We start from the raw sequence: 26,496 nt of genomic DNA on the forward strand, positions 1-26,496 counted from the left end.
GACATCGATATTCCGCCTCTGATATTTTTGACGTTGATATTTTCGACGTCAATATTATGTCAGACATTCACGCAGATTGACTGTAGTGATTGGGATATTACTAGAGGACATTGCATACAAAAAGCTCATATATCCTGATGTAACACTTGCAATTTCTTCTTTGAATGTCAATAAAAAATACCTCTTGGACCTCATTTTCACCACATTCGACAATATCCAAGTTAACAAGTGCCCACTAGTCTCCTAGACAGACCGCACCCTCCTACTGGGCCTTGACACCAAAAGAAAGCATGCCTGATAAATAACAATGCCACCAGAGTAGTCAACCCCAACTTTTTCCATAGGTGATGTATATCCGTAGCCAATAAAGCAGTTAACGAGTGATTTGAGGAAAACACCCACTGCATAATAGGCCCTAAATTGGACATTTCATCGTCTCTAACTAGGGCACATTTAGCCTCATGTCTATGATCAATGAAGGTAATGAAGATGTTCAATTTAGTGGTGGTATCAATGGCATTCCATTAGTCTCGTATAGAATATTTCTACTACAAACACACACATGAATTACTACTAGGATAGACTACTTTGGCACAGATGTGGAGCACCCATACATTGTAAGACATAGAATGTTTGTGAAAAACTATCTTGTACCATGCTCTGATACTCTGTGTATAATGGTGGAAGAAACAATAAGCTAGAATTTGCACTTTCAGAGTGAGGGCTGAAGTCTCTACAGACCATGCAGGCTTTGAGAGTATTAAGGAGAAGGTACAACTGTGATGTGGGTGGGTGACTTCTGGCACAACCACGTAAATTATTTAAGGGAATAGTCCAATTTGGTGCTCCAATGATACAAAGCAGCCGCTCCACGTTTTCGAGTAGGTGACAGAAAATGCCCCCAATTACAATCACGATAATCCTGAGAACCACTGCTCAAGTTACAGATTTCCACAGTATGTTGATGTAGTTGTGTTTTTCTTTTTATTTTCACTCTTCGTTTACATCCAATACATCAAAATGTGATATGTAGACAACATGTGTTTTGTCTATGGTAGGTATACCAATGACTTAATCGGGGCTATTATAGATAATCTCTACTTTCGCTTAATAGGGAATACCTAAATAATCTTCTATAACAACACATTTCTTTGGTCATAGAATTATTATGGTATTTAAACACATGCTACTTTAGGGCTTGGGGTCTCTGCATATATTTTCACTGATGGTTATTATCACTGTGGTGATCATTTTGAATCAGAACTACAATGTATAAAACTAAGGACGGTTAGGATTTATCTTGTAGCCCTGATGGGTATCTGTGATCTGAACATTGGTGCTCAGGATTATTGTGATATTAATAATTGTGCGTTGATGGTGAAGGGTAAATTATATTCAGGTCTGCTTTGGTTAAGCACTATAAAATGAACTTCTGCATCTCATATGGGGAATTATATGGGGTTATGAATAAGCAAAATATAGGCAGTGTTTTATTTGTAAAAATAATAATAATTATAATGATCATTTTTCAGACAGGAATATTGTTGTTAAGGTGGTTTCCAGCCCTCTGTTTAAAACATTGTAGGTTTTCGTAAAATTCGATAAAGATCCTAACTCCTGCCATGACAAATTACTAGATATGGGTAAGTGAATTGGCAAGATTCTTGCTTTGCAGAAAAGACCAATAGTTCTAATGTTTAAAAGGAAGTGCTTGCAAATTTGGCGTAGTGGTCAGCTTGTTTCCTAGCGAGCGTATACATATTCTGCCACCTCTTTAGAACGAATACTTGATTCTCATTTGTATATGTATGTGGGTGAAATGGCTCTTTGAAATCTGATTCAACAGAGCAGGTATTCGCATTTGGCAAGCAATGTATTAAGTTAGAGGGACATTTTGTGGTAATGTTTGGATAACTGTGTATTCACTGCTTGGAATTTTGGGAAGAGGAGGCAGGATCTATTGGCCACTGTCAGACATGCATAAGTTGCAGTATGTACCATCTGTTCTAATACCATGACAGTGGAATTACCACAGTTTGCAAGTACGTGGGGCTTCCTTCTACCCTCAAAGAGGTTGAGGTTTCTGTGGTAGAGGTTTCGTGAATAAGGTGGCGTTACCACTTCAGTAAAAGATCTATTGGCCACTGTCAGCCATGCATATGTTGCAGTATGTACCATCTGTTCTAATACCATGACAGTGGAATTACCACAGTTTGCAAGAACGTGGGGCGTCCTTCTACCCTCAAAGAGGTTGAGGTTTCTGTGGTAGAGGTTTCTGTGAATAAGGTGGCGCTACCACTTCAGTAAAAGATGAAGGAGTCTCATTTTCCTTCACATTTGTCGTCCATATCTTGGATTCTGCAATCCAGTGCTTTCATAGTACAGTTTATGTATACAAAGATACTTGATGTCAAACCTACAACTCATTTACTCTAAGATGCCTTGAGAATAATACCAACAAGCATTGGTAAATGCAATAGGTTTCAGCAGGGTGATTAATAATAATTTTTTGTGTGCAAATTTTAGCTTGGTGAGCAGTTATGCAATATAAGTTACTGAAATGTTGTTAAAGTGTTATGGCTTGTTAATTGAGAAAGACAATTTGTGTAGTAACAGCATTTTTCACACAATTATGGATTTTTTTGCCACACAATCCATCATAAGATGCATAATCTGCAGATTAAAAAAAAGTTTCTAACCCAAATGATTCAAAAGGTACAGGAAACAGTGATGTGCTGTGGACTACCGTTTGCAAAGGTTTACTGGTCACCTTTCTGCTGCTTATTGCTATGTTTGGGTGGTGAACCAGGTACTAATGAGCTGCGACCTATACCCAGACAGTGCTAACTAGTGCAACAAGTGCTGGAGATCAGCAGATGGACACCTCCCCAGCAGGCACATTACATTGTTACACCTCTGCATGATGTGCTTAAAGCGTCCTCCATCATACAGCTGAAGAAAACAAAGCTTGGAGTAAGAGTGTAATGGTTTGGATGTGGCTTAACGACCAGAGCTGGGAAACCAGGTTCGGGTCTCCTTATCAGTTAAGCATTTTGTGATTCTGGACCAATTCCTACATTTTCCCATGCCTACCAAAAATAGGAATGTGTTGTCGCTGCAATACCTTCAATTCCAATGCACTGTCTAAAAAACACTAGAATGCAACATTGCCCATAGGCACGTGTGCAACAGTGTAACCTTTAGTAAATGTAGGTTATGTTATAAATGTTATAAAGGAATTTGTATCACGCACTGCTACTCAAGAGTGTCCTGGCGCATGGAGGAACAATAACATGGGAGGCAGCAAGGGCTAGATGGATTGTTTAAACAGATGAGTCTTTAGACGCTTTTTAAAGGTGGACAGTTCTTTGGTGTGCCGAAGATCATCCGGCAGAGCATTCCACAGGGTGTCAGCCTTGACCGCAAAGGACTCCCCCCAAGGCGCGCTCTCCGAAATCTGGGGATCACCAGCCGTCTTTGCAAACCAAAGCGGGTGGGTCGGCTGGGAGTGTAAAAGGCAAACCTGGAACTGATATAGGCAGGACCCGAGCCGTGAAGTGCCTTGTGAGTCATAGAAAGAGCTTTAAAGTGCACTGGCTGAGCAACGGGCAACCAATGCAGGTTGCTTAGCTGCTTGCGAACGCTCATACACCTCGGGATGTTAAATAAAAGCCTAACAGCAGCATTCTGAATGACCTGCAGCTTTCCCAGGAGGTACCCTAGGATGCCAAGGTAAAGGGCGTTGGCGTACTCTAGGCGAGACAAGATGAGCGCCCTGGCCACCGTCTCCCTAGCCGAGCGAGGTAGCAGGGGAAAAAACCTCCTCAGGGCTTCAAGCGTGCCGAAGCACACCCCTGACAATCTCTTGATCTGTTTGTGAAAGCCTAAACCGCCACAAACCAAATTCCCAGATTCTTAGCTACTCCACAGTCTCCTGTGGGGCATGGAAACCCAGGAGGCCAGAGAGACTCTCTAAAAGCCGGGGGGAAATGGCCATAGAGGAGCACCTCAGATTTCTTGTCATTGCACTTCAGTCTAGCCTGAGCTAACCAAGAGAATACAGATGACAGGCACTGATGGGCCACCTCAGTGTGAAGATCCTCATCCTTCCACATGAAGAGAAGCTGGGTGTCATCGGCGTAAGCCATGATTTTGGCACCCAGCTTCTCTGCCAAATAGATCAGGGGTGTAAGGTAGACATTGAACAAGAGAGGGCTCAATGTGGACACCTGAGGGACACCAGTGACCACTCTATTATCCGATGATGAGAAGGCGGGCATCCACACCTGTTGGGAGCGGTTGTCCAAGAAGGATTTGACCCATTCCCAAGCCGTGCCTGTAATACCGATGTCAGACAGGCGGGAAATGAGCTGGCGGTGGGGTACCGTATCGAAGGCGGCAGAGAGGTCGAGCAAAATCAGAGCCGCCCTGCCGCCCACGTCCAGGCGCTCCCTAATAGCCTCCGCGATCTCCACTAGTGCTGTCTCGGTGCTAAAGGATGTCCTAAACCCAGATTGTGCCGGGTGAAGAGCTCCCGAGGATTCTACAAATCTCTCCAGTTGTTTAAATGCCACTTTTTCACACATCTTGGCTAAGGCTGGAAGAAGGGAAATGGTGCGGTAGTTTGAAAGAATAGTCGAATCTGCTGAAGGTTTCTTGAGTTACCAAGGTTTCTTGGTTTCTAGGTGCTAGCCTTTATTGTATGTGTGAATTTGCTCCTTATAAATATTAACATTATGATGCATGCTTCATATGTATGCTTACAGAAAGCAAATAAATCAAGCGTGTGGTGTCCTAACAAATGTATGCAGCTTGCCAGCATGCTTCAAACAACTCTATAAAAGCATAGACATTAGAAGCACAGTTCCTAAAAAGGTGCATTAGTAAAGGTCAGATGCCACATGCCACATGTTTTTTGTTTTTTTGTGTTTACATTTTTTATATAACGTGAACTCCACCCGAAAAGTACAGGAGCGTTTTTACATGAGCCCCAGTTACGTTTCACAAACACATTTTTAGTTGTTGGCAAGGCGAAATTAAGTAATCCGACCAAAAACACAGGATGTTGAGCCTGCGCTGAGACTTTAACCTGGATTCCGAGTTTTAAAGTTGTCTGCTTTGAATGTTCAATCATGCAACCCTTACTTAATCTAGGCGGTAGCTTTTGGTATAAGTGTGATCCTACTCTTTCTTCCATTTGTTAAAACTTTTGCAATTCCTATTGTTCAAATGTTAACGGATGCCCGTAGGTTCATCTTTAAAACCGGAATTTATGTGCACAGAAAATAAATAAATCATACATTTTTCAATTTTACCTGCAAAAGGCACTTAAAGATAATTTTTAAAGACTACGATGGCAAAGGCACTCAAAGATAAATTTTAAAGACTATGATACCAAAGGTATGCAAATATGAATTTTAAGGACTACGATGCCAACATGCAGGACACATGCATGTTGGCAGAGTAAGTGAATGAAAGGCCTAAATAAACGTGTGCTCATCCGAAAAGCTAATATGTAAATAATAGCTCTAGAAGTAAAAAAGCACGTTTTAAATGCGTGCAGTCTGGGAAAGTTAAGTAAATGCTGGAATAAGTATTCAAAGTGAAAGATAAAAAACAAGGGTAGCTGGTGAAATTTGATGTGCGACGCAGTTGGGCTCTGTTGCGTAAAATAGCATATTTTATTTTATTGGTATTTCTGTGTGGGAATTTTAGAATTAAAGTATTTACTGTATTGCTGTTTGTACTGCGCTCCTGCCATTTAAAAGTGCTGGAAATAGCAACTACTCTTTTGAGTGCTTTTACATTTGCCCTAGTTCTGTTACACAAAGACACATTTATTTTTTAATAGGTATGGGGAGATTAAGTGAATTGTCCAAATTTACAGTAATGCTGGCACTGAAACATGAACCAGTTACCCTAGTTCCCAAGTTGGCAGTAATGTGTGACACGGTTTCATTCGAAAATGAGCAAGCCGATGAGCCAAAGTACTTAAGCAAATGTGTGCATGCCATGAAAGTTAAAAGTCCAAATAAGTAATAAACGTATTGTAAAATGAAAGAAATAGAGATAGAAGTGATGTGAGAGACAATTTGAAGGCAAATAAGCAAGTTGTGAAAGGTTAAAGCTGAAATAAGTATGAAACATATAGGCGAATTAAACAAATGGAGAAGGCATTGATGTACAACACGGTTTCACTCGAAAATAAGCAAGCTGTGAAAGTTATAAGCTGAAAGAAGTTAGAATCCTAAAAAGAAATGAGACCGAGCAGAGAATCAAAGAAATAGATACAGCAGGGCTGCTAGGTAAAGTAAATAATATTTGAGATACGGGTTATGCAGCCAGGGAAAGTAATGCCAACGAAAAAAAAGTTCTGCACAAAAGCGCATTAACACAGTACTTCGACGACGGAACTGATTAGAGCCCCTTTGAAGATATATTGAATAAAATACATTTTACAAACACAGCGCAAGAAACCTAAAAAGGGTCATCTGCTCAATGTCCAGAATGCTTCACTAACCTTCAACACTCAATCCTTCTCTCGGAGGGGATTTCCATTTATAGTCATAAGCATTGGATAGTCCTGTCCATCTGCGGGGACCTCGGAGCACTTTATCCAATATAAGTTCCTAAGTGCTGAAGTTCACCTTCTTCAGGAAGGCCTTGAAAAGTCACCTAAGAAAGTCATAATGCAGACTAGGGGTAAGTACAGTGGTCAGAGTTCTTCATCTTGGAATGGCAAAAGAAGAGATTGTAAATATGTATGCTCTCAGTACATGAATTGTTTGTAATGTCACGGAAGAAAGAACCTTCACAAACCCTTTTGCCATGAGAGACAGAGATGAAGACATACAGGGCAATGTAGCCCATAGTCTGCCATTATAAGTAAAGAAAAAGTAGGCGGCGCCTCTAAGAGCAGAGAGATCACCAATATCCCATTATGCTCAGCCAGAGGCAGTTACCTCAGTTCTTTTTTCCGGCTCTTTCTGACAGGACCCTTGGAGCATTGAACTCAACCTTTTTAGATTTTTTCTCCAATTTACATCTACATAGTTCACTGTTTTTTGCTTCACTCGAGGTCTTTTGTCTGTCTCAGTCGAGCAAAGTATTTGATAGAAAAGAGGATTTTTCACTAATTCAAATGTCACCTCTTTTCGACAAATGCAAAAAAAAGCTAAAACAGACCAACACGAGGTCTGTATTATTTTGTCGTGTAGTTCCTATATTCCCAATAGGCTCTGCGCATTGGAATAACATAAACAGCAGTTTAGACGTAGGACTGAGGTCGACTAGGTCTCTACTGAATATGTTGGACTTAATTAGGTATGCCAGCTAGCTCAGAGGTCACTTGAAACTTTCTCGAATGAACAGGGAGGAATTAACTTCCCTGATTAGACAAGAAGGGATTAGTTTCTGACAACCGCATAAACATGACAACTTTGCTCCCTCCAGAATAAGGAGTATATCTCCAGAGTCTTGTGAAAACAATAGATACCTATTTCACTCAGTCAATCGTGCATACTTAGTTTCACCAGAGTGCAGAGAAATAGAGAGACGGGTGTTTTCAATAAAAGGTGTTATTTATTGAGCAGTCTTCTTTCTCATGCATGAGAAGTGAATTGCCACAATTGCAATACTTATCATAAAGTAAAGTGCGTACAGTAAAAGGAGTATTATGAAATAATACTGTAAAAGCATTTATATGGTTTCTGAGTCATATGATACTTAAAACGGATAAAATATATACAATTACATACAATGATAAAAGTTGACTAAACGTACTCAACTGGTGCTTCTAAAATACGCCTACCCCGGTGTACCTAACCTAAGCCTAGTACGTGGGAAGGAGTTCGTGAGCTGCAGTTTAAGTTAAGTTAGTTTTGCCAAGAATCTGAATCAAGAATTCTCTAAGGATCTAATCAGGTCCATACCTTGGTTTTAGAATGAAGGAGGTCTTGTATCTCGTTCTCAGGACTCGATCTCCCAGTAACCCGCAAGGGTGACTTGAAACACTGGAGCTGGATTTTCTCGGCAGGAGAAAAGACAGCGTCTTTCTCAGTGCGTCAAATGGGAGGGACCGCTTTCTTCGGCACTCGCATCAGCTGGGCTTTGGGTAAGCAGATAGCCGCTCTGCTCCAAACCACCGTGTGTTGCTTAAGGCAAATTCTGGTATATTTATACCTGGAAGGTGCCGTGTTTGACGTAAGGTTGGACATAAGACGTCACTAAGAACTGTCACTGAGAACTGGCAGTTCTTTCAGGATTCTCAGGAGTTCTAGGACAAATCAAAACAAAAGCAGGGGGAATTCCCGGGCTGCTGGAGGTTTGGTTTGTTTAAAGAACGCGTTGTACTTTCTAGGAGTCTTAAGGAAGTAGCCTTGCCGTATTTGGGCTGTATTGGCTATTACTAAATATGGATATGATTCTTATGCCTTTATAAGGATATGATTTGTTATAACCACATAAGGGCATAAATCAGGAATATTTAATTAGGGTCCTAGATACGTTCACAACAATTTGTCTACCATCCCCTCACCTTCCTGCCTCCTGTGTCATCTGCAAAACCTTCTCCAGACATACCCTGTGTGACAGGGAGAAGATTTGCCTGCAGGGAACAGAAGAGAGGACCAAACAGCAAGTAGCCAGTGGGACATCTGAGCAAGGGGGAGGCAACTGTTCCACCAGAGCTCTTCCCTGAACCTCCAGTGAACATGGGAGGTCTGAGAGGCGTTCTTCAGGCAGAAAATGCTATCGGACCCTATTAACATTGAGGCGGTCGACGTCAAGAGGAGGTACGCCGCGCGACATGTTCGCAGTCATTGACTGGCTCAATATCGCATAAACATCAACGTCTAGAAACACATGAGCGACATCGAGAGCCACTGCGCACCGACTGCGAGACAGGTGTCGGCATCAAGGGATACCGACTCACTGTCGCTGAGAGGTAGGAGGTCAACGTTGACAGCTAAACGTTGACAACGAGATTGGTTGCCATCAGGAAGCCGGTCTTCATCGAGTAGTCTACGTCAACAGGGGTCAACGTCGAGGAGCAGATCTTCGTCGAAGGCCAGTCAACGACGGAGATCGACATCGAGGAGACGAAAACCCTCCAAAAGAAGGAGAATCTACTCCTCATCTGAGTCTCATTCCAGATCTCCATCGCTGGTTGAGATACCTGCGTCTACCATCCCGGTCTCTCCTCGACTAGACGCAACGGCTCCAACAGCACCACTACCTCCAGTGCTACAGGCTGCGCCTCCGCCGCCAGTACCTCAACTTCCGGTAATACCATCATTGCCAGCACCTGTCCTGCCTCCTCCTGTGGTACCTCAGGTCTCCATCACACCTGCTCTTAGGAGATCACGTTCAAGAACACACCATTGTTCTCACCATTGGTTCACACACTTATCCATGAGATCAAGCCATTCGCGTCGCCGATCTAACCACAGGTCAAGATCACGCTCACAAACCCATCGCCATGAATATACGTCATTGTCTACCAGAGTATACTCTCCTACATTTTCAGACTCGCCTCAACCTCGGACTTCCCCAATTGATAAAATCAACACTTTTCAAGAGGTTCTGGTTTGAGGTTCATCAACATTGAACATATCTATGGAGATCCCTAGTTCATCGACTTCTGTCATTTTTGAGACCCTCGACCAACGCATGGCCTCTAGACCATTACTTCCTTTAGTACCAGGTCTTCTGGAGCCAGCCATGGAATTGATCCTTACGCTTGCTACGGCAAAATCAGCACCATCAAGGCTCCAAAAGAAAGATCGACCACTGGAACAGGATCCACTGTCCTTACGTGCCGATCCTCCTCCTGACTCAGTGGTGATTTTAGCAGCACGAAAATCCCACGCCACCTCACCATCTGCTACTTCTCCCCCCGATAATGAGAGCAAAAAGGTGGATTCATCAGTATGCAAAATCTGCAGCATCGCTGTTACATCCATGAAAGTGGCCAGTGCCACAGCCCTCCTGGGTACAACCATGCCTTATGGGAATCCATTCTCCACTTTGCGGATCACCTCTCAAAAGAGCACCAGGAAGATTTTCTAGAAATCGTCCAGGAGGAAGCTATTGTCTCAAATCAAGTCACCAGCGCGGCAGCAGATGCCTTGATTCTAGCCGCCCACAGTTACTGCTACAGGATCTCTTAACGTCGACATGCATGGCTGCGATTGACATCTCTGAAGCCAGATGCCCAGTTACATCTACAAAATTTACCTTTTTCCAGTTCCACCCTCTTCCGCTCACACACTGACAACGAATTGGCAAGAATGAAGGCGGAAGTGGATACCTTAAAAGCGGTGGGATGAGAAAAGTCTAAGGGGCAACGGCATTCATCCCGCCTTACCACTTCCGTTTTCCCCTCAACGAGGGTTCAAACCTCTCTCAGTGGCAGTCTGGCAAATCTCAACAATATCTACAACCATACCAGTCACAGCACAAGGCACATGGGACGAAACTCCCAACAAGCTAACCAGGGAGGATGACAAACCGCTGCAGCAAAACCCTGAATCGTCTCTTCCCCCTCTTCCGTTACCCACTTCAGTAGGGGTTAGCATTGCAAATTATCTGGCAGAGTGGCAAGGGTATGCCCAGACGTGGGTCTCTTGCTCACTTTGCCACTTGATTCAAGCTAGCCTGGCTGATGAAGACTGTTACCCAGAAACCGGTCCCAGGATGCTTGTTCCCGGTTCAGGGAAGACCTGGCTTGGCAGTTCGGGCTGGCCTGTTCCCATGATGCACAGGGTCAAGACTGATTTGCATATAGCTGGGTCTGAACTGAGGTGGCTAAGTGAGCTAAGGAATGATAATGGATTCAACCCAGATATGTGACTGGGGGTGAGTGTCTGAAAAGTTTCAGCACTCCGTCCATCATCTCCTTGTGTTTACAGAGTGGCAACGCATAACAACAGGCGCTACGCTCTAGAATATCGTCAAACTACGCTATTGTCTCAGATTCCCTGCCCCACCACCATCCATTCCCCCGAGATCGTCCATGTCTCACCTCAAGCTTTAACTGGAGTAACTCAACACTCTGTGCCACAAAAAAGCGTTGGAACTAGTCCCTCAAAACCAATGAGCTCAAGGTATCTACTCCAGATACTTCCTAGTGCAAAAGAAAGGTAGACTAGAGTTCAGGCCTATTCTCGACCTTCGCATCTCGAACTAGTAGATCAGGAAGTAAAAAACCAGGATGCTGGCTTTACCCAAAATTTACCCTCCACTTCAATAGGGAGATTGGCTCTGTTCAAAAGATCTTTACAACGCTTATTTTTATATTCATATCGCAAAGGCCCATCGGAAATTCCTCAGGTTTGTTGTGGGACAGAACCTCTACCAATACACGGTTCTACCATTCGGCCTCAACTCAGCCCTCAGGGCTTTTTTCAAATGCATGGCGGTGGTGGCAGCACAAACTTCAGAAACGCAAAATCTTTGTATATGCCTATCTAGATAATTGGCTGATCAAGGCATCCACCTTCACAGAAGCCCAAGAACATTTCCTATGGACATGCAATCTGCTTCATCGCTTGGGTCTGCACGTCAGTGTTCAAAAGTCCACGTCATCTCCTGTTCAGATACTAAATTACTTAGGAGCTATCATCAACACTTTCCATGAAAAGGTGTTTCCTTCGGAGGAACGACGGTTATCCATTCTCCGAAAATATCTCAATCTTCAGCGGATAACCAATCCATCAGTACGTATAATCTCCTTGCTCCTCGGCTCAATGGCTTCCCGCATATTTCTGACTCCCAATGCTCACCTACACATGCTCCCTCTCCAAGAGTGCTTGGAGGACCAGTGGAATCAGCTCTCAGGGAACTGAGAGGACAAGATCACACTCTCAACTCATGCTGTATTATCTCTCCAGTGGTGGTGTTCCCAGAAAAATCTCCTGAGGGGAATGCCTTTTCACCACCAACACAGTCCATGGTCACGGATGCCTCACTGCTTGGGTGGGAAGCCCACATGGATGACCTACAGATACAAGGGCTATGCTCCCGAGAGAACAGACATATCATATCAACCTTCTGGAACTCCGAACAGTACACCTGGCTTTTCATCCTTCGTTCACGACCAACACCCTACTTGTTCAGACGGACAATACAACCACCATGTACTACCTGAACAAGCAAGTGGGGACTAGGTCCAGAGCCCTGTTACAAGAACCTCAATCAATCTGCCACTTGCTCATCGCCAGGAATCTAACTTTGGTAGCTGTGCATCTGCCAGGGGCACAGGATATCCACGCAGACTTGCTCAGCAGGGATCTTGGCAAAACCATGAGTGGGTGCTGAACGAAGAAGTCGTGCAAGATATCTTCAGCTTGTGGGGCACACCTTCTACAGATCTGTTCGCCAAGGAGGAAAACAAAAAATGCTGTGACTTTGCCACCAGATTTTACCATCCAAGGTCACTAGGGAATGCCGTATGGATCGACTGGTCGAATAAATTTCTTTAAATTTTTCCTCCAATACCAATGTTACAGGCAGTCCTGCACAAACTGGCATCCCAACAGCCCCAGAATAGCAGAGACAACTGTGGGTTCCAGACCTCCTTCACTGGTCTATCCATCCACATCTCAGGCTGCCTTGCAGACCGAACCTTCTCACGAAGTTCAAAGGCCAACTGCTACACCCCAGCCTTTCCCCCTTGAGTTTGGCAGCCTGGCTCCTGAGATCGTGCAGTACCGTCATCTAAACCTGCCTCAGGACTGTATGGACATTTTAAAGGAAGCGAAGCGACTATCTACATGAAGCTTATGCTTTTAAATGGAGACGATTTTGTATTTGGTGTTCCTCCAAACAGATTGATCCCTCTATTGCCAGGAGGAAGTAGTTCTCCTGTATTTATTACACCTTGCCAAATCTGGTCTTCATACTCCTCAATCAGAGTCCACGTGTCTCCCCTCACGGCATACAGGAAACATCCTTCAGAAATCTCTCTCTTTAGGATTCCATTTATTAAAGATTTCCTAGAGAGGTTAAAGAAGGTTTTTCCTCCCATTAGATGCCCTTCTCCTCCATGGGAGCTGAATGTAGTACTTTCTTGCCTTATGCTTCCTCCCTTTGAACCCATTCACAAAGCTTCATTACAGCATCTCACATGGAAAACTGTTTTCTTGGTGGCCATTACGTCAGCTAGGAGAGTTTGTGAGATCCTGGCTCTTTGCACCCTTGAACCTTACACAGTCTTCCACTCTTCCCAAGTAGTGCTGCGCACGCATCCTAAGTTACTCCCTAAAGGGGTCTCAGACTTCCACGTGAACCACACTATTGCTTTACCCACGCTCTCCGTTCGCTGGATGTTAAAAGGGTATTCAAATTCTATTTGGACAAGACCACGTCCATTGGTAGCTCACAACAGCTGTTTAGCAGTTATGGCCCAGTCCGCACAGGTTTAGCTACTTCTAAACAGCCATTCTCTAGGTGGGTTGTTTCATGCATTTTCCGTTGTTATCAGCTAGCCAACAAATCCCTTTCTGGCAGGCCCAAAGTTCACTCTACCAGAGCTAAGGCAGCTACTGCTGCTTTAATGAGGAATAGTCCCTTAGCAGATATTTGCAAGGCAGCTACTTGGAGGACAGTCCAGATGCTAGGGCAGATGCTCAAGTAGGACAAGCATCCCTCAGAAACCTTTGTACTTAGTGGGGTACATTTCTGGTGTTTTCTGTCTACTCCACAGCATCAGGGGGGATGATCTTGCTACCTATTCAATGCTTTTGACTATACATGGAAATCCCCTACAAGAGGAGGTATCGTCTCTGACCTGTAATTCCAGCTCTCTCTGAAGGCGCATTTCCATGATAGTCATAAGCAGCCCTCCCCAGTGGAGTGGACAGATAATTTCATGCTCCATTATTATTGGTTTAGTGTAGCTTTCAAAAAGAACTGAGGTAACTGCCTCGGGCTGAGCATGATGGGATATTGGTGGTCTCTCTGCTCTGAAAGGCACAGCCTACCTTTTCCTCACTTATAATAGCAGCCAATGGGCTACACTGCCCTGTACTTCTTCATCTCTGTGTCTCATAGCAAAAGGGTTTGTGAAGCTTCTGTCTTCTGTGCAATTACAAAAAATTCATTTACTGAGAGCATATATAATTACAATCTCTTCTTTTGCCATTCCAAGATGAAGACCATTGTAGCCTACCCCTAGGCTGCATTATGACTTCTTAAGTAACTTTTCAAGGACTTCTTGAAGAAAGGCCAACTTTAGCACTTAAGAACTTATATTGGCTGCAGTGCACCATGGTCCTCGCAGATGGACGGGACTATTCAACGCTTATGACTATCATGGAAATACCCCTACGAGAGAAATGGAATTACAGGTAAGACACTATATCATTTAACACATTAATAAACTGACCATAGATTGTGGCACTTTAAGGTCTCCCTGTTCACATATGAAAGAGAAGGACCAGCGAACATCTCTAAATCTGCCGGCAGAGGTCCCTATGGTTGGTGGAAGTAATGTCCTTTACCATCCCAGCCGTGTAAACTATCTGCCAAAGTCCAAATCAGGCTGTATATTGTTTGAAAGTTTCAAAACTGATGTTTACTAAAAATGCATTTTCGTGGGTGAAGTCAATCTCACCCACTCGAATAATAGAATTGCCTAACCGGCTCAGCAGGTAGCCAGGGGCAAAGGTATTACTGGGTGTCGTAAGAGTGATATCTAGTATATTGTTCTGCCATGATTCGTTATTTTTATTTTTCAAAACATTTCAATGAGTGCTATATTTCATTGTATGTTCTGTGTTTGACTAATTCAACTTAAGCCTAAATTTATATAATTTAAATAGAGGTTGTTTTTCTTTTAAATGATTTCAAGGAAAAGAAGTGTGTTTGGTCCCCAAAATTATGGACTGTAAAATGGACGAGAGTTCTGAAGTTCCTATTTTAGAAGATACGTCATCATCGCCACCAGAATCTCAGCCGCACTCATGGCAAGTTGATGCAGATATTGAAAACACTGAAAGGTATGTATGCCTATGATTCATATTTTACATCTGCTGCTCCACCTCGTTCTTTCTGTGCTATGTTCTCTTTCCATGAGACCATGATTACACAGTAATTATTTCATATAATGATAGTATGGATCCTAATGCACCATAGACCTTGTGGCATAGAAAATACCATGCACACAAATAAGAATAGAAAATCCCGTCTTGGCACACTTAGGGCAATATTGTATGTAGGGTGCACTGTCCCAGTTTCCGACGCTAAGATGGTGTGATGGGCACAAACGGGGACAGTGCATGCTATTACAGAGAATGCACTGCCCGAAGTCAGACACAAACATGTTTGTGCCCTTGAGCACTGTATTAGTGAAAGGCAGCCTGGCTGTTTGAAGCAGCCGATTTGTCTTTCACATTGCAGGCAGTACCCATCTTGCACCTCAGTGGGGGACAAAGATCCCCCTGCAGATGGATGCGGTAAATGACAACAGGGGTCTCCCTCAGTTGGTGGGAGGGTGCAGGGAGTGTGCTCCTCTTTGTAGATCACATTCAGTACGCCTCCTAACCGCCACTATGCCTTTGCAACAACATTCATTATACTGGTTTGGCATGGATGCAAAGTGTGTGCCTCATTTGCATGAACCACGCCCCATGCAAGTTAAGGAAGGCCCCTTAAGTATAGCACCAGTGGTACATTCATGCCAGCATTATCTGAATTACAGACCGTGACACACAAGGGTCTGCAGTCGTTTAAGTAATACCAAACTGCCCGAGGCGCAGAAAGCATGCAAATACAACTGTTGCGCCACACCACAATTTAAGTAATACAAACCATGGTTTGTAGATCTTGAAATAAGAAATGCTTAATAAATAAGATTCAAATCTCCTAACTGTGAAAGATTGATCCACTGACTTACTAGTTTCCCTCCACACAGTTTCTGCAGAGATAAGAAAGGCTTCACCAGGTAACATAAAAAGCTGGCATAGAATGTGACCCCTGCTCAAACACATGCCCAGAATGTACTAGTGTAGTGTGACCTACAGCCTCTAACCACCCCACCACCCCCCTCTCGTTATATGATGATTTGAAACTGTTCTCCTTAGCTTTGCATGTTTTTGGACTTTCAGTAACTGTGATTTCTAAGCTACACCAATGTTGCATTCAATAACTTTTAGGTCGTTTTCTGCTTGGGCATTCAAACCCCTAAAGATCTGAATAGTTGTGGGTGCACACTTAAAGACAAGTGATTTGCCTGTAACATCTATTCACACTGCCCTGATTTCAAAGCTAGAGCCCTTCCTCCCTAAAAATAATGGGAAGAACCCGAAACCCAAACCTGAGGCGGGACTAAAGGCAAACCCATGGTACACAACCGAATGTAGAAGATCCAAGACAGTTCTACCTGAATCAATAAAGCAGGGAAATGCAAACCCAGTAAGTAGCGCCAGGGATGCTCACCGGAAAGCATTGGCTACCGCCAAGAGGAATTGGAAGGAAAATAGTTTGCTTGATCTTCTGGAGGCAGCAAAAACTAATAACTCAGCAGAGTTCTGGAAAATTATAGCATGTGGGGGGAAAAGGATCAGGTAAGAGGGACAGAGCACTAATTGGACTCGGCGGTTTGGACCGACCACTTTACTGATCTATACTCCAGTTTTCGGCCCATTGAAGCCATCAGTGGAGATAGATGGCCTGTTAACATAGATGGAGATAGCGGGGTGATCGTCTTCTCACAGCAAGAAACTGAGAACGCTATAGATTCAATCAAACCAGGAAAAGCACCGGAATTAGATAGAATCCCTGGTGACTTATTCAAACATGACAAAAAGGTATGGGTCCCATATGTTAATGCTCTTAGCAACGCAATATCAGCTGGTGCTCCAGTACCTGGAACGTGGAAAGGCGCTGAAATTGTCCCTATCCACAAAAAGGGCAGTAAATACAAACCTTAAAATTACAGGCCATTTAGCCTGATAGATGTACTCCAAAAAATGTACGCCAGACAACTACTGAATAGGCCTAATGATTGGATAGAGATCAATAGCATACTGTCCCCATACCAGGCAGGATTCAGATCCCCATTGGTACAATAGAACAAGTCTTCAGACTCTTGTGCATTATTTGGAAATATGTTAAGATCAGAAAGGGGCACATTTATGTGGCATTCGATAATCTGGGGGCAGCTTTTCACCTCGTACCCAGAAGCTTACTATGGGATTCACTCAAAAAACAGTGAGCTCCCCTTAACCTGGTTACGCAGCTAAAAAGTTACACAACGAAAAGTATGCTAGATTCCGCTGGGGTATGAATGGGGAACTCACAAAGCCAATCCCGATAGAAAGAGGAATGAGACAAAGTTGTGTTCTCACTCTATATCAATGATGTGGTAAACCACTTACAAGATAGAGCAAATGCAAACCCAAAGCTAAATGGGAACTTCGTATTGGCGCTGCTTTTTGCAGACAATACCATCTTGATATCACAGACCATAAAGGGGCTACAAAATATGCTGAATGGTTTTAATAGATATTGTATAGAAAAAGGCGTAGAAATAAATGCAACCAAAACCATGCATATTGCCATGAACCCACGAAAGGGCTTTAAAAGGAACCTTGTGCTGAGCAACGAGAGAATAGAATATGCCACAAATTTCACCTATTTGGGTATATTATTAGACACCAAACTAGCTTGGAAACAGCAAGTCAGCCACTCAGCTCTACGGTTAGCCCAAGGGTCAGGGGCAATCCTCAAGAAGAATATCTCAACTACAAGTAAATCTGTGACACTAGCCCTTGAGATATACAAATGTAAGGTCCAGGCAGCAGCATTGTATGGATCAGAGTTATGGGGTACAGTGACATCAAACAACTGATAACCGAGGAGAACAAATTTGCGAGGAGACTATTGGGGCTACCCCAATCAACACTGCTTGTCCCAATGTTTCACAACCTAAATATGAAGCATATAGGGCATCTTGCAACCCTGCGACCATTGCTCTACTGGATATGGCTATGGATAATGCCGGAATTACAAGTATACAGAGAAGGTGTCAGCGACTTATTAGCCATTGATACATGTCTTACCTTCCCATGGTTAAGATTTGTCCGGAAATGGCTCATAGAGCTAGGTCTTGAATCATATTGGACTAACCCACAGAGTCTAACACCAAGCTGTAAAGGCACCCTGAAGGGAAACTATTGGCAACACATATTGAACGCACTTCATTGTGACCTGAGACTAGGAAGGCTAACTACTGGATTCCTTTCTATCAAGCCACGCACAAATTACGAGGATTTCATTGACCATGTACAACCACACTTAGCAAGAATCCTATATCTAAAGCTAAGATATAACATACTACAGATAAAGAACTGGGGAGGCAAGGAAGATCGATCTTGCACTTTACGCACTACAGGCACTTTAGGGTCCATAATTTATACAGAAAACATAGCACATATTCTGTTTTCTGTCCGGCGTATGATAGAGCAAGGAGTAAATGGATCCAACTACTATGTAATTAAATGGGATTCACACAGCACCAAGAGGCACTTAGGGTATTGACAATAAGCACCTTACCACATGTTATATTTGCGTTATCTAGATATCTGTTTATAGTGGGATTAATACGGAAGGCAGTGGTGTTAAACCTGTGATGCGTTGAAGATTCAAGATATCTTTGACTGAGGACACCACTTTGGACTGTGGAAATAACTAGACATTTATCCTTTTAATGTATCAAAAGCATTATATATTGATTGAAATTGTTTTATTGGGATCGTTTGACCCTTTTTACTGAAATTATGTAATATTTGGCTGGATGTATTTCAGATTATTTTATGAATGATGTATTATTATGAAATCTTTTATGGCCTTTGGCCGAAATAAAGAACTTCAACCAAATAGTTGTACCTGGGATATGGTGTTTGACTGTGGTCCGGTAAAAACATGTAGAAAGGGTGAACCTTAAAATGCGTTTTGCGAAAAGTAAATGTGTATTTCCTATCAAAGCCGTATTTAAAAGAAGTCAAGCAAGAGGACTTCATTTCCCATCATCCATCTGCATGGGAAGTGAGACTACTGGATTTCCCATCTTCCATCTGCAAAGGAAGTGATGCCACTTCATTTCCCATCAGTTATCTGCACAGGAAGTGTCTTTAACCTGCCAGACAACATAAGCTAAACAAAAACAAGAGACAATCTCTTCAACCTCACTGATACATTCAATATGGCACAGCAAATCACACAAGTAACACACTCCAGTAGTTACTTCCTTGACCCTGTCTTCTCTACTTTACCAACAATCCAGTACAACCACACATAACTTTAGACCGATCACTTTGCCATCGCTTTCTCCCTGCTCAGCGTCCTACCATCAAACCAAGGTCAACAAAAAAGAGAAGGCCAAAACTTCAGATCCTTCAAAGACTACTCATGGGTAACATAATGCTTGAACTCATCTCTTAACGTATTAACTTAACGACTGGTGCCAACACCCTTGTAACTAATTTCAACAATCTTTTGGAAACTATGTAAACGTCCATGCTCAAATTATAACATGCAAGTGCAAGTGAAAGTCATCAGCACCCAGGTACTCCACAGAAGTTGCTGAAAATAAATGATCCATCTGTAGACTAGAAAGAAAATTGTGGAAAAACAGAACTCCTGATGAACTCTTGGTACTGAAATCCTTCAACGCAACATGTAGGCAGCTCATAACATCAGCCAAAGCAAAGTAACTTACCAACACCATCAATGAAGCCACCAGCAGAAGCAGACAATTAAGTACCTCATCAACACCTGCCTAGACCCACCTATTCCTCACTCTATAGAGAAGTGCAATGCCATTAACCTTTTTTTAGTGAAAAAACAGAATATCCAGCATTACCTTGACAACACCAAACCTGCTTCATCTCTTACTTCCCCAATTTCCTGTAGAATCCTGCAACAGCCAATCCCCAAAGCTCTATTTCGCGCAGATGACCTAGCCAACAACCGGCCCGTCACTCTCTTACCATTCAACCAGACCAGACCAACACAGTCTTCTCCAGCTGATTTCTCTCCCTCTGCATGTTCAGCAAGATCTTCAAACGGCTGTCAGTCAACACCAGACACACCATTACACAAGCCCTAATCTCCAGCCGGCTGGACTATGGCAATGCCTTCTACGCAGTAATCAAATCGCACCTCCTGAAGAGATTACAGACCATACAGAACTCACAGCCATACTCATCCTCAACCTTCCCAAGCGAACCCACAAGCTCCAGAGGCTCCCCATTTAAAGATGCCACTTCAAGATACTGGTTCACACATGAAAAGACCTGCACAACAAAGGTCCAGCATACGTAAACCACCACTTGAATTTTCTCCAACCATCCTTAGAACTTCGCTCCACCTCCCGTTATCTCCCTCACACCCCTCGCATACGTTGAAGTTGCAGCAGAAGTCGTTCCTTCTCCTACCTTGCGACCACATCCTGGAACGACCTCGCTCTTCACCTCCGGACCGCAAACTCACTACTGGAATTCAGGAAAGGACTGAAGACATGGCTGGTCGACTTAGCCTCTGCAGCAAGATCTTCAGCGCCTGGGTACCCTCACGGGTGATTAGCTGCACTCTGCAAATTATAATCTATTGATTGATTGATGGACACATACTCAACTCCAGCCCTTTGCCACTTCTTATGAAGATGATGTGTTACCCTTGTCCTTCATCTAAGCTCTATTTCTCTCCTCTTACCCTTACTCACCTTTGTAAATGTCTACCACACAGAAGGCATCGTCCCTGAAGCTCTGAAGGCAGGCCAAATCTTCCATTCTGAAACCTGAGACCTTACGCCATAAGACCTTATGGTGATTTGTGCGCTCAATAAGTTCCTTTGGCTGTGAAACAAACCTATACTAGACCATGATGACCTCACTGTCCTATCATTCATAAGTAAGATTATTGAAAAAGTTGCCTATGTTAAATTCCAAGATCATATCAATAATAACCATTTCCAGCTGGACTACCATTCTGACTTCAGGTCACGCTGCAGAATGGAGACCACTATCTTACACATCGTGGGCAATGCTCTTGTGACCACAGATGAAGATGATCCCTGCCTCTTGATGCTGCTGGACCTCTCAGCTGCCTTCGATTTACTCACACCTTCATTTGCCCAATGGAGTCTCAAATGGGATTCACCAGCCGTGTCCTTCCCTAGTTTGCCTCCTACCTTTCCAAAAGACACTAGTTTGTTCACACGGGCACCTCCGGGGTCACAAAGCTTCCTTATCGTCTGTGGAGTATCCCTGAGTTCCATACTGTCTCCTGTCATGCTCAACCTTTACATGGAGACGCTTGGTGCTCTACTCACAGAAAACAGCATCAGCATTCTCCAATATGCAAATGATATACAAATCTACTTGAAAGTCTCCACTGATTCATACATCCAACACCTCAAACCCTGTTTGCACATCATCCAGACCTGGATGTCCCACATGTACCTTAAGCTTAACCCAACCAAAACAGAATTCTTGTTATTTGCCAAGAATATGAAACAGTACAAATGTGGCTCAATGACATGAACCTTGATGAATGTGAACTCCCAACTATTGCCAAATGCCTAGTCACTTAGATTTACCTTAGACACCAACCTCACCCTCAAGAACACATTGCAAAGACTACCTGTTAACAGGTCTCTCTTCTAAAGAAAGTCAAACATTTTCTTCCAGAAAGCAAATTTAAGCTGCTGTTCAAGCCCTCATACTCTTGCATCTTGGTAATGGTAATGCCCATGACCTCCGAGGCTCCAAACTAGCACACCTTCATGGCACCCTACATTCCTCAGCACATTTAATCTAGGGCATAAAGAAGTATGATCACATCACCCCATCCAGGTTGAACTACATTTGCTGCCCTTGCTGGCCCGCAACTTCTTTAAAACCAGCTACATCATTTACAAAGCCATCATGACCAACACCTGCCTTTTCCGTGGAGAAGTGTGGCTCAGCGTGGAGAAGTGTGGCTCAGGGGTTAGAGGCGGCAGACCTGGAGCTTGAGTTCGGCCCTGGACCAGGGTTCAATTCCCCGCCGAGGCGGGTGTTGGGCTCAAAATTTCACGGACTCGTTAATTCTCGCTCCGGTGCCTTCTCGACTCACGGGTTCACACTCTGCGACTCTGGGCAATAGCTTGCTTAATCTCCACAACGGCCCCTCGCGGTGGGATGCCTGGCTTTCACCTTGTGGATACCCGGCCAGGGTTATCTCACAGGGGAATACCAGGACGGGTTCCCTAAGCAAGCGCTGAGATGCTCCAGGGTAAGTCGTGCGCTATATAAGTTTCATTCATTTCATTCTTGCAGACAGGCTCACCTCTCTGATGGTTCACATCACACCTGCAGTCAGGACAACATCAGACTGCAAACAAAGAAGTGTGAAAAATAAGATAGCAGGCCACTTCCATTCATTCCCATCAGGATTTGGACCCACATCCACATACCCTTCAGGACTGCCCCAACTCTGCTCCAATCAAGAAAATGAGTAAAAAAAACACCTTTTTAAAGAATGTAGCTTCACGTGCATTAACCGTTCACAACCCAGCTTTTTCTCCTATTACTTGTTGACTTTATGCTTGTTTTTGACCATGTACAGATCTCCACTGCATTTAGGTTAAGTTTGCTCTATAGAAATATCATATACATTTTATAAATACAAACGTGGGAAGAGGTAAGAATTAAAAGAGCAAAACAGAATATGCCTACTTGTATGTTGGTAAGTTACGATGCATCTCTTAAAGTGAGCCAGGACTCTACCTACTTTGCCTCTACATATTTCTGGGCTGAAGAATCAGCATATATCATGCAGTGGGCCATTGTTAGCTCTACAACCGAGAGATGATCACTGCCAGAGGGGAGGCAAGATCTCTGCACTTTTGAAGGTACTTTTCGATAGACCTACATTGATTCCTTTGACTACTATGTTAATGGTTGACCCTATGGAGTTTTGTTTTTAATGTTTTCTTCTGCCTTAATGTTTGGTTTGGGCCTTAATTTGGTCATCTGCATTGCATAAAATGTGTTCATCCGTGCACATGTTGGTGCCTCACAGGACTCTTTGCCTAGTCTGGCTTCCTGGCAAGGATGTTTTGTAATCTCAGCCACTGCATATATAAAACACCTAGCCACTCTCCTTTACACTTCCTGATGGATTTCCTAGAAAAATAATTAAAAAGGGCAGAACATGCTTTGTAAGACAGAATCAGAGTGCATTCCACAAGAAATATAGTAGCGACAATGATGTTGTATGCCAGAGTCCTACTGGCAGACTTCTCTAGGGCAGCTCCCTGAACAATTCGTCACACCTTCACCAAGCAATATCTTTAGACCCAGAGTCAGCAAGTAAGTCTGCAATAGGACAAGCAGATTTTCATAAACATATTCAATACAGTATGCTTTGTTCTCCCTCTTTCACTTAGTTTACAATTGTTGGTGCTACTTACTATTCTGTTTCAAATGTGAATCTATGAATGATCCATTGCCTGAAAGAAAACGAGTTACCTATAGCTGCAGTACTCCAACATTGGTATCTCTCACAGACTCACATGACAACTTTTTTACTTTGAGGCTCACCTTGTCTCCAACCCAGTTTACATAGGTGCTTTGAAATCAGAGCTATGTTAGTCTCTGGTGAGGTAAAGTTTAGACCACTACCACCACATTGGGTTGAGTTTGATTACAATTTTGGTGCAATAAATGTTCTCCTAAGCTTACACTGTTCAGTTTTCTCTATGACTAATTTCTGTTCTGTAGTGCTGTTGTATGTAACCAGAGGTAGCCACCTTGATGATGGGAATTTACTCAAGCATGTGAATGTAAGAAACATACCAATGCTGGAAAAATGTACTTACAGGTAAGTAAGGTGTTGCAGTAAGTCTGCGGATCCTCAAATCTGTCAATATAATCTAACTATGAGTGTCTGCTGATATGATTTCATGGACCTTTAAAGCCTGTGTACATTTATTTTTCTGATGGAAACTTCTAACTGCAGAATTCTCACGTTTCCCCAGGCATCAGGTTGGATCCAGAAACCTTTAAATTTTGCTCCTCGCACCGTTGGTGGTGCAGTGTCTCTCTAAACTGGCTCCGTACAACCCCGGAAATGACATAGCAAAGCTACATCTAACTGCCACACGTGCACTGTTGTCAGTTCCTTTCTTTCCATGCCTTCCAATGTGGATCCTGAGCACCATTCCCAAGTTTGACAGTCTCCAGCAACTCTTAAAACGAGAAAGTCTAGTGTTCTAGGTAATGATACACCATCCTAAAACTAGAGGTTCCAAACCCAAACCATGCAGAGACTATAGGAAACAAATGTTGGTAGCAGACTCGCACAAGTTGTGTCTCTGGTGGTTAAGCTTGTGGCAGAACTCAAAGCTGCGTGACATACATCCAAGGTTATCTGGGATGAGGAAGCAAAGCTTTATTCACCGAACCCTAGAAGTCATGGGCCTTGATTAAGTCCCACTCTCATTCCAAGTCGAGGGCGCAGGCTTGCTCCCTCTCGCAAGGCCACTCTTGTAAGAGGCTAACTTCGCTTTTGAAGTCCTCCTGTAAGCCGAAGTCCAAATGTAAATACAAGGAGATGAAGTGTGACTTGGTCCCATCCCAATACTTTCTACCCAAAGAGAAGATGTGAGGGCATCATAACGTCAGTCGGTCTCGCTCTGGATCTTTAGCCACCCGGAAGCACCACCAACACCCACAACAGCAAGGAACTCTTCAACATCGTTATAGAGCTCTCCAACCCCAGCGCCTGCAACAACGACATCACACCCTCGCAAGACCTCTGCAACTCCCTCGCCTCGTTCTTTCACCGCAAGATCGCCGACATACACAACAGCTTCGGCGCACAGACCAACCACCCTACCACAGAACCAGCGCACCCAATCGCCACCCTCTGCACCTGGAACCCGGTCAGCACTGAAGACACCACCCACACCAGGAGCACCATCCACTCCGGCTCCCCCACCGACCCATGCCCACACCACATCTTAAACAAAGCCGACTCCATCATCACACCCCAACTCCGCAACGTCTTCAACAGCTCCTTCGCATCAGCCACCTTCCCAGAGAGCTGGAAGCATGCCGAACTCAGCGCCCTCCTTAAAAAACCCACCGCGGACCCCACGGACCTCAAGAACATTCGACCCATCTCGCTCCTCCCGTTTCCTGCCAAGGTCATTGAGAAGACAGTCCACAAACAACTCTCCGCCTTCCTCGAGACAAACGGATCCCCCGACCCGTCACAGTCCAGTTTCCGAGCTAACCACAGCAACGAGACCGCCCTCATCGCAGCTACCGACGACATCAGGTCTATGCTCGACAACGGGGAAAACGCCACACTCATCCTCCTGGACCTCTCAGCAGCCTTCGACACGGTTTGCCAACGCACCCTGATACAACGCCTCAGCGACACCGGAATCCACGGCGCGGCCTTAGAATGGATCATCTCGTTCCTCGCCGGTAGAACCCAGAGAGTCCGCCTCCCCCAGTTCCCCTCCGCGGCTACCAAAGTCATCTGCGGCGTCCCACAAGGATCCTCGCTAAGCCCCACCCTCTTCAATGTCTACATGATCCCCCTCGTGGCCATCGCACGCAAACACAACCTCAACATCATCTTCTACGCCGACGACACACAGCTGATCCTCTCCCTCACCAACGACCCCGCCACCGCCAGAGCCAGCCTCCAGGAAGGAATGAAGGACGTCGCTGAATGGATGAAGCTCAGCCATCTGAAGCTGAACTCAGACAAGACGGAAATCGGACCATCCCCCTCTGCCTGGGACGACTCCTGGTGGCCACCTGCCCTGGGCACCGCCCCCAAGCCCACAGACCACGCACGCAACCTGGGCTTCATCCTGGACTTCTCCCTCACGATGACCAAGCAAGTCAATGCCGCAACATCGTTCTGTTTCAACACCCTGCGCATGCTCCAAAAAATCTTCGATGGATCCCCACCGCAACCAGGAAAACGGTCACCCAGGCCCTCGTCACCAGCCGCCTAGACTATGGAAACACCCCCTATGCCGGAACCTCAGCCAAGCTCCAGAAAATACTACAGCTCATTCAGAACGCCTCGGCAAGACTCATCCTGGACATCTCCCGCCACAGCCACATCTCTGCCCATCTGAAGAATCTGCACTGGCTCCCCGTCAGCAAAATAATCACATTCCGACTCCTCACCCACGCACACAAGGCTCTCCACGACGCGGGCCCCATGTACCCCAACAACCGCCTCGCATTCTACACGCCAACCCGCCAGCTCCGCTCCGCCAGCCGCGCCCTTGCCACCGTCCCACGTATTCGCAAAGCCACCGCCGGTTTAAGATCCTTCACCTAACTGGCAGCCAAGACATGGAACTCCCTCCCCACCCTCCTCCGGCTGACACAGAACCATCTCACCTTCAGGAGGCAACTCAAGACCTGGCTGTCGAGCAGTAGTGACCCCCCCCAGAACCTTGAGACCCTAACGGGTGAG

The 26,496-nt window shown here is 44.4% G+C and overlaps 1 protein-coding gene across 1 annotated transcript in view; it reads left to right on the forward strand.

Moving 5' to 3' along the window:
* RGS7BP (regulator of G protein signaling 7 binding protein) overlaps positions 1–26,496 on the forward strand; it is a 775,003-nt gene that overhangs the window by 569,547 nt on the left and 178,960 nt on the right. The window contains exon 4 of the mRNA XM_086960688.1: positions 14,852–14,999. Within this exon, the coding sequence (XP_086816814.1) occupies positions 14,852–14,999 (148 nt within the window). The remainder of the gene's footprint in view (positions 1–14,851; positions 15,000–26,496) is intronic.

Source organism: Lissotriton vulgaris, chromosome 3_1, assembly GCF_964263255.1.
Source record: "Lissotriton vulgaris chromosome 3_1, aLisVul1.2, whole genome shotgun sequence".
NCBI lineage: Eukaryota > Metazoa > Chordata > Amphibia > Caudata > Salamandridae > Lissotriton > Lissotriton vulgaris.